The following is a 9,447-nucleotide window of genomic DNA, read 5'->3' on the forward strand; positions in this document are numbered from 1 at the left end:
CAGTCAACTGCTGATGCCCCAAACACCGTAGGTGGAAAAGTGATCCTGAACAGGGTCACGGTGCACCCCGGCTTCCAGCCGCACGGCACCTTCGGCCGGCTGGGCTTCCCTCCTCTCCAAGGGGAAAACCGTGAGCATTCCCCACCACCCCCCACACTCTCTCTCCCCTCTTTCTGCTTACTTTCTCCTGCCATCCCTTTTCCAGTGAGGTTATTGCCTGCACCCCACCTGCCCGGGCAGCAGCATCCCTCCGGCCACGGAGCTGGCATCACCCGGGAGCTGGCAGACCGGCCGCGCTGCCCTCCCAGAGCCAGCCATCCCAGCTTTGAAGTGAGTTACCCCAGCTTCGTGTTCTCCCCGCGCCCCTTCCCTCCCCTATAGCACATGACGCCAGCTGTTACAGCCTCAACGGTTTTATAGACGCGTACATTGACCTCACGGCAGAGGCCAGGAGAGATGCGGGATACCACAAGCCCCCCCCGCACACAGCCAGCGACGCCAGTCTCAAACTTCCCTCCTCATTGTCACTGTTTTTGCTCTGCGTGGACATTTATCACGTGCAGCTGCCACAACTTGTTTACAAGACACAAAAGCCAAGAAAACAAGGTTGACGAAGTCCACATGCGAGCCGTTTTCCCTGGCACAGATCTGCCCTCCCTCCCAGCTCGCCGACGGCCTGGCTGGCCGTGTGGTCTCCAGCAACGCAGGGCAGTGCCTGCCCTTCCTCTTCCTCGCCAGCCTAAGCGTGCATTTTCACTCAGAGGTCAGGTTTTGACACCGTTGCCTTGCAATTAGTTTATCACTGCTGCAAGAACAAGAAAACTGCGCGTGTTGTCTCATCGTTTTGTTCTGCTGCTTTTTGCCTGGTCCGTTTTTTTTTTGCGTGTGTGTTACTCCATGGTAAAACGAGTTTCCAGAAATAAGCTTTTCCTCTGCTCTACCAGGGATGAGTGGCTGGCACATGGAGCCTTTGGCTTGGTACTAGGACTCCTGCGAAGTTCTGGATCCTAGCTCCACCTGATGCCCTACACCTACCTACCTTTGATAATTTTATCTGGAGTTACTTCAAGTTTCTGCTCTGAAAGAAGAGGTTCAGGCAAACTTCAATAGCCCGCACCAAAATTATCAGTGCTAGATTACGGGAAAGCAGAAACTCCCACTCGGTATTACTTCAGTGGGTAATCAATACGAGTCATTTTCTTCCTCCAAGTTAAATAACACCGCAGGGTAGGGAAAAGCTGTTACACAATGTGCCAGGTGCTACTCAGCCAAAGGGGTTTGGCTTATGACTACACCTGAACTTCTAGGTGTAACTTTAACACCAGTAATAATAATAAAAAAATAAAATATGACCCCAAGCAAAACCGGTCACAAGTGAAGTCCCCGGGGTAAGCCAGTCAGCAAAATGGAAATGCAGCGCCCATCACACGGGCAGGACTTTGGTGCTCAGTTACACTAATGCCATTTTGTGTGGCATAATGGTAAGTGAAAACAGCGCAGAGACCACAGGCTTTTACTTTCAATGAAAACTGTTAACCTGAATGGCAACAGCTTTCTTCCTTGTCAGATTTTCATTTTCAGTCCTGCAGCTGCTCTACTGGAATTACAGAACCGGTCATCTCAGCCAGCAGAGCTCAGGGGTTTTTTTCTAAACTCACTGACTTTTTTTTTTATTTTAAAGGGCAGAGTAATGAAGAGTAAAGATCTCCGAGAATGCCCTTTAATGATCTGAGTCTCTCACTTTTTCTCCACCCCACAGCACGCCAGCCACCTGCTTGGAAGAAAAAAAAAAAAAAAAAAAAGAAAAAAAAAAGATGAAAAAGTCAAACAGCTCAAATCAAACAATGCAAACATATTTGTATGAGGTTGTTTTTCCTTCGTCAGTGCTTGAGGCGTGGGTGTAAGAAGTGTCGCAATAAAGTTCCTTCCTGCATGTGGACAAGGAAGCATCTTCCAAACCTTCATCGAAGATGACACTCCTCTTTGCGTGTCTAGCACCCCTTTGAGAACAATCATCTATGCCACAAAAGGATGCCTATTGACCAACTTTTCCCTCAACATTGACCTCAGTTACACAAAAGTGCACTTCCATTTTATTTTGTAATTAGCCAGTTAAAAAAACCAACCAAACAACTAAAAAAACATACCTAGCTATCCCAGGAAAAATAGCCTAGGAGTATAAAGTACAGTGTGTCCAAAGAGACGAGACACAAGGCCCTTTCGGGATTCACATGCTATTCCTTGAAGACAAAGTACACAGCCATCTTTGGCTATGTCCAAAATTATTTTTTCTAGCTTTATTTCAACAAAAAGTATTAAAAAAAAAAATTGTATATTCTTACAGTATATTAGGATGACTCTGTTACTGAAGCTAAGGCAGTCGTGAGCAAGCCACAGTGTTTACTATTTGCCTTTTTTAAAAAAAGACATTCATTGATTTTAAACTTGAAGGTTAAAGCAAGGCAGAAGTTCAGAATTCCAGAGAGTACTCCAGAGAACAAACAAAGAGTATTTCTGAAACTAAAAAATAAAAACTAAAAAAATAAAGGCCACAGCAAAACAAAATGCATGCACATTGCAGTCTGAACATTGCAGTCTTCCACTGGTAGTAATGCCCTTAAACTGGTCAGCCCTCCTGCTCCAGAAAGCCCTCCCCCAACCTCCCAAACGGACAACTGGCTTATTTTTAAGGATTAGCCGCAACTGATTTTTTTTCCCCCAAGAGGTCTCTTATTTCACTGTTGTTGGAAGGATCAGGGTGGGTGACTGACATCCAAGTAAGTTGAAACGTGAGCCGCCAGTCCTCACATTTTTCAGTAATAAGTCATTTTGATAGCAAAGTCCTTTTCTGAAAGGTAACTTAGATTCTGTTGGCCAAAATACACTCCAATACAACAGGGATCTCTTCTAAATCTGAATCAACCAGCTGTTTTTTTAAGTATCTCGCCAAGACCTGGCTCCCAGAACTCAGATTTCAACCCAACAGTCTCTTCTATCTCAGTCTACTAGAATTACTGAGTCAAAACCTTGTCATTGCTAGTTCAAGAAGAGTAAGACTGGGAGCTCCTCAAAATTTCTCACCAATGACGCCTAGCAGCTGTATTGCAAAGACCGGCAAAGAATGTTCACCCCAACCCCTCTTCTGGCCTCCTCTTTCCATCTTCAGGAGAACCTCCCCATGGGCTCTCACATCTCCCAGCCCTGAAGTACTTCTAGGAGCCAAAAGCTGCAACTCTTGGAGGAGCCTAAGATATCCCCCCGAAATCTAATGAGGGTTGCCTACACAGCTCCCTTTGGCCCCTTTAAAGAAATTTCAATAGAACAGAACACGGTCAGGTACTTCTGGCCCACTTTTCAGCATTCCTTTGAACATCTGGTTAACAACAACTGCTAGCATAGCTCTCTAAACCAAACAAAGTCAGTATGAGCTCAAAAATATTTCTCACTTCCATTTATTTCAAGAGTAAAGCTGTGTTTTCTGCGAAGTTCGTATTCAACAAAATACTCTGTATGCATCCATTTTTAAAGAAAATATTTTATTACATTATGGGAAAAAAGCATAATCATCCAAAGTTTGTATTGTTAAAAAAATTGAAAATTTATTTTAGACAGCGTGTCGGTATATTCTGTTCCGCATGGGAATGATAAGAAGACTCTATATCATCACTGGATATTGCACAGTCTGAAAGAAACAAAACAAATCACATGATCTTGGGAACCATCTCACATTATGAAAAACCTACAAAGAAAACATTAAAATAAAAAAAAAAAAAAACAAAAACACCAACAAAACAACACACAATCCTTTCTTTCTACAGTAGCTTTAAGTTTATAATTCTTGGAATGACCGTATTCCACTGAAGACCATCTCAGTGACAGGAAGCTTCATTTCAGCAATCCCTTGTGCAAATAAGATTAATAAAAAAAAATAATAATAATGCAGTGAAGTCTTTTGATATCGTGTGGGTGGCAATAACCACACAGCTGTTAGATCCCTGCCTGGAAAAACAAAACGGGGAAGGAGAAGGAAGGGGATTTAGGCCATAAGTTTCGCCTGCAACTCCATCTCTGCCGCCCTTTTGAGTGCAACATCCACCAGTAGCTGAAATCCACTGAAATCCTGGTTAAGGTCTGGTGGGGTTGGAGGAGGAGTGTTAAAGAGCCCGCTCTGTGCGTTTGCACCAGGTCCCAGTTTAGATGCGTCCTCCTGGTAGGAGAGGGAGTTGTCTGTGAAGCCGTTGGCCGGGGCCTGCTGCAGGTCCGTGGTCTGGCCTACGTCAGCTGGCTGGCAAAAGTGGAAAGGGGCATCTTTCAACGCAGTCACAGTCGTGTGGCAAATCACCGACGGCCGAGCCAGGACCGATCCCGGGGAAGCCGCCTTGGGAGAGGAGGACACAGTCTTGCCGAGCGGTGCGGCAGCGGGAAGGAAGGCGGACTCCTCCAGCAAGGGAATGTAGTTCTTTGTGCCGAGGGAAGACTCCACCAGGCCGCCCTCGGGAAGCTTGGTCCCTCGCCGCGAGATAGTGAACTGATTTGGGTCTTTGCCGTCCTTCCTCAGCATGTCAGGTAAAAGCCTGCGGCGTGCATTGATAAACCAGTTGCAGACCTGGGAATATAACGACATCTTAATTTCTACCTTCATTCATTTCCAACTACGTGCCATTAGAGTCGCCGGGTTAGATTAACGAACCCCTCGGGAAGCTTGGTCCCTCGCCGCGAGATAGTGAACTGATTTGGGTCTTTGCCGTCCTTCCTCAGCATGTCAGGTAAAAGCCTGCGGCGTGCATTGATAAACCAGTTGCAGACCTGGGAATATAACGACATCTTAATTTCTACCTTCATTCATTTCCAACTACGTGCCATTAGAGTCGCCGGGTTAGATTAACGAACCCCTCCAAGCGGTTTCCTTAACTGCAGAACAAAAGAGACCTAGTGACAAGTTCTGACTCGCCTGGCAAAGGCCCTACCCCCGGGCTCCCCACTCCTCTGACAGAAAGCCCCGGGACATCTGAAGACTGCTGGCCCGAGCGGAGGGGTTTAGCTTTTAACTCTGTGCACACACATTAACCTATTGGCTATTGTTCCCTCCGCTTAGGTTAATTAACAACAGGAAAACCTTTTCTCTCTGAAGAGAGCCACTCCTCCCACAAATAGTTACTGATTTTCCTTGTTCAACTGACTGTGTCGACAGACATAACATGAATTACCTCACTTAAGTTTGTCCTTGTTTAAACATCAAACCGGTTTCCTGGGCGATACAGGATAGTTTATAGTTTAACGACTTTTTTCTGTTTACTACATAAAGGAGGTTTTCTTATGATGTTACATTAAGGAAATTTTACTTTATAGCCAGTTACGAAATTTGTACTAACGAATTAATCTGGAAAAATAAAGCCCAGAAGTCAACGGGAGCGCTCTATATTTAGTGCCTCTCAAAACCAAACCAGGCTTTACCCAAGTTCTCATCCAGCCGCCTTCCCAGGAGGTGGAAAGCAGCAATCGTCAATAGCTTTTCCACCAAAGACGAGAACAATGCATCCAAGGGACCTCACAGCTGCCAGTGGTATCCGGGGGTCAGAATCCAAACCAACCACAGCAAAGCCTCATCATACCTGTATTAACACACTTGAGTAGCTCTAATCCATGTAAGTTGTTCCACTGATCTTAAAGGAACTCATCACACACATCCTTATATATGTGCATGTGCTACAGGAACAAGCCTCAAGTTGTAGTTTTAGAAGAAAGGAGTTGTATGTTAAGGTGCACATCTATCACCATGAAACCTCTGTTGACAAATACATTCCTCTCACAATAAATTACCTTATACAGACACTTTATGTCTTTTGGGGCCCAATTCCACAAAAATTAGCAAGCACGCTCGAATTCGTAACTGTCTGTTCTCCCAGAGAAGCAATTTTACTCCCGGTAAACAAAGACCATCATAACACAATTCATTTTATTTCTCCTTACAAGTGCTGTCAGAAGGACAGTGAGTAACAATAAAAAAAGAAATCTCACACGCAGTGTAAACATTTGTATCGGTGACTAGATCACACGTAAATTAGGAAGAAAACAGAAAACAGCTCCTTTTGAAGCGAGAACTACTTTTTTTTAGTACCTGTAGTGTGGAAAGGTGTGTTTGTCGGGACAACAGCGCTTTTTCTTGCTCAGAAGGATAAGCGTTGTATCGGTGCTCATATAGCCAGTCCCGAAGAATCTGCACGGATTCCTTGGGCAAGTTGCCACGTCTCCTCCGTTTGCCTGAGCCAGCAGACGAGGAAAGATCCAGTGGGACATCCATAGTGTCATCATCCTCCGTTTCACTGCCCGATATTGCAACTACACCTACAATTGTAAGAAGAGAAGAACAATCAGCCTCCTAAATCCCTAAAGGACTCTGCTCCAGCATTCTATGGTTCCAACACTTTTTATTACATTAACTGTCTTTACTACGAATCATGGCAAAGCCTCCTATACAGGAGATTTGTCCTGTAGTGTTAACTTGTCAAGCTGTAGCTTTTCTGTCAGCTGAACAAAAAGTAGCACCAATGATCTGTTCCTAGGGGAATTCTTCCCTGCAAACCTTCATTTTCTTGTTCCCCTGGCAACCTTTTATCTGCTGCATGTTATCAGATAGCTTCTATCTAATGCCAATACTGTCCAAATTTGCTCGCTATGGTATGCATCCAACACTTTTCTTCAAGGATTACTATCCAGCAGCTGGGCAAAAGGTCAATAAGCAAGAACTTAAAACACCCAACTCAAGCAATGGGTTATTTAATTACTTCTTGACATGCTGATGCCTCCCTCCTGGGAGAAACTGCTTATAGATTTTATAAATTAATAGCTCACTCCAGATCTATCAATAAAAACTAACGGAACAAGAAAAGAAGAAAGGGAAAAATTGCCCCCACCCCCGAGTTTTTTTTTCCTTCCCGAGTGAAAATCCAAAGTGCGGGAAAAGGGAAGAACCAGGTGTCTAAGAGTCCACCAGTTTATCAGGAGATGGACTTCTTTAACTTGATTGCACTTCAAAGAAGAAGGGGAAAAATTGTGTCTGCCCCCACCCCCAAGTTTTTTTTTTCCTTCCCGAGTGCAAATCCAAAGTGAAGGAAAAGGGAAGAATCAGGTGTCTAAGAGTCCACCAGTTTATCAGGAGATGGACTTCTTTAACTTGATTGCACTTCTGTATCAAAGAATCACGATCATTTAATGTTTGGGTTTCTTCGTTTGTTTGAAATGTATCACTTTGCATCCTGATTATTTTTTCAACTTCATGGTTTTCATCTCATATTTTAACCTATGGAAGTGTGTGTTCTATGCTTCACTTACTGCAAAGTCTCCAGATTTACAAGGTAACTGATTTTCCTTCAACACAAAGGAAGGAACATTTCAAAATTTGATTATCACTTTATACATACAGCATGCTACTAGTAACATGAAGCTATAGTATGCAAATAAAATTAAAACAAACAAACAAGTGTTCAATAGTTAGGCAGACTACAAATCTACTCCTTTGGTAGGATATACAAGTCATTGAGGAAACAAACAGTACTGCAAAGTACAAAGAAAACCACACTTTAAATACTCACCAGGTTAAGCTCACCAGAAATTTTTGGAATCTTACAGACTATATATAAATCCAAATAAGGTACCACCTGTTTTCAACTAGTACAATTTAATACTAATTTCAAGTGAAGTTACATTGGCTTTCATAAGCATTTTCTAGAAACTATAGAAGAAAAACAAGGCCTTCCTTAATCTTTCTGTGTTTTGAACTGGGGGGAGGTGGGGGGGGAAGAAACTTGCTCATTCATAACATCAAAACTAAAAACCTTAATAGTAAAAACAAGCTAAATGTCAAAAGTAAAATTTTGATGTCACAACCACCCATAATTCAAAGATTCTGTCTAAGGAAACCATGTCAGCCCTAAAACACTAGTGTGCCTGTGAAAGTATAAAACTATATAAAGCTGGAGTTATACCCACAAGGAAAGAAACAGAAGGAATTAATGTCATTTAAAAAACAAACAAACAAACCCCCACAACACAGGAAGAAAGAAAAAAGGTGTGCATGTGCAAGTTTCCCTTAATACCTGGGGGAGCGGAGCCGAGGAGGACCTTTCTCCACACTTCCAAACTTCAGCCAAAGCTGACATGGTAAATTATTCTTTCCTTCCCCTATTTATGAATATTTCCAACATCCTTAAAGTTCATTTAAGTTGCCCAAACTTCAATGCATATTTTTGATACACAAGCATTCCCAGCAGGACGATCAATCTGCAATTTGTCTGGTGTAGTTACTTCAGTAACTCACTTAGTATTGTTTTCATTCTCCCACTTGCTGATTTATGTAACCGACAAACACCAAACTGACATACTGAATTTTTCCTGTGATGATTAGCTACATAAATTATCCAGTCACGGAACAAGAACAATAGGACAATATTTAAATAGCCAACATGAGATAAAACTCCAAATTATGTAAACAGGTTCTTAATTCATGGAGAAAGTACGTCAAGTTTGCTTCCGAGCAAACTGCTTTGTATTTGTCATCGCTTCACGGAAAGCGCTGTCAGGCTTGCACCCTACCCTGAGAAGATGCCTTGCACCATGGGCTCCTGGAGCACTTCTTGGAACAAAGGTCCTGCACAGACAACACCATGGCTCTGCGAAGCAGCTCAGCCCTTTTAAATTGAGTTTAAAAGCTAGCTAAAACTAGCCTACGCTATTCAGACAATGTTTTCAAGTGCCGTGCTCTTGTTTGTCAGAAACCAGAAGTGTTGTAGCACTTCAGCGGGTTGGGTTTTTTGTTTGGTTTTAAATATGATGGACAGCAAGACAGGACCATGGAAAACAGGGAGAGGCAAATAGCGAGGGCTGGAAATAAAGAGGGAAGAGAAGTCAGAGAAACTACTCCTATGAGAAAGTTAGGTGTCTAATTTACTTTCCAAGCCCTATTTATGTGGCATAACAAGAAGTCCTCCAGCCGCACACCATCCCATCTGGAGGAGGCTCTCCCAGATCCGACCGCCAGCCAAAGGGCTCCGTGGGCACCTCTCCCAGTTTGAGAAAACAAATTTGACAGCAAAACTTCTTCTAGAACTGTTGCTCTTTTTCACCCAGTTAAAAAAAAAAAAAAAAAAAGGTGACAAAATACTGTCTGAAAGCCAGCGGCATAAAAACGTTTCTCTATTTTGCAAATAAGAACTTTTGCTGAAGTAAAAGTTGCCGTCTGACTAACCGTAACCTACCTAGCAAGAAATGAGTCAACAGCGGAGCCTGCCCTTTGACCCGCTCGCTCCGTGTGTCATATGAATTGACACAGTAAGTTAGCGACACAAAGCAGGTTTTGGTTAGGCAGGAAACCCAGTGTAGTACAACTTCTCCCCATTCCAATGAGCTCATTTAAATAGACGGTCAGCCCTCCGAACGTGCGGCGGGTCT

General features: G+C 43.3%; 1 protein-coding gene across 1 annotated transcript; it reads right to left on the reverse strand.

The window, feature by feature from the left end:
• Positions 1-3,525: 3,525 nt before the first annotated feature.
• On the reverse strand, positions 3,526-6,361 carry TGIF1 (TGFB-induced factor homeobox 1). The gene is made up of 2 exons (XM_009701704.1): positions 6,119-6,361; positions 3,526-4,606 (listed from the first exon to the last, which is right to left on the reverse strand). Exons 1-2 carry the CDS (start codon positions 6,299-6,301, stop codon positions 4,037-4,039), a joined length of 753 nt encoding a protein of 250 aa, XP_009700006.1. The 5' UTR covers positions 6,302-6,361; the 3' UTR covers positions 3,526-4,036.
• Between the last annotated feature and the right edge of the window lie 3,086 nt (positions 6,362-9,447).

Source organism: Cariama cristata, unplaced genomic scaffold (assembly GCF_000690535.1).
Source record: "Cariama cristata isolate BGI_N322 unplaced genomic scaffold, ASM69053v1 scaffold23476, whole genome shotgun sequence".
Lineage (NCBI taxonomy): Eukaryota > Metazoa > Chordata > Aves > Cariamiformes > Cariamidae > Cariama > Cariama cristata.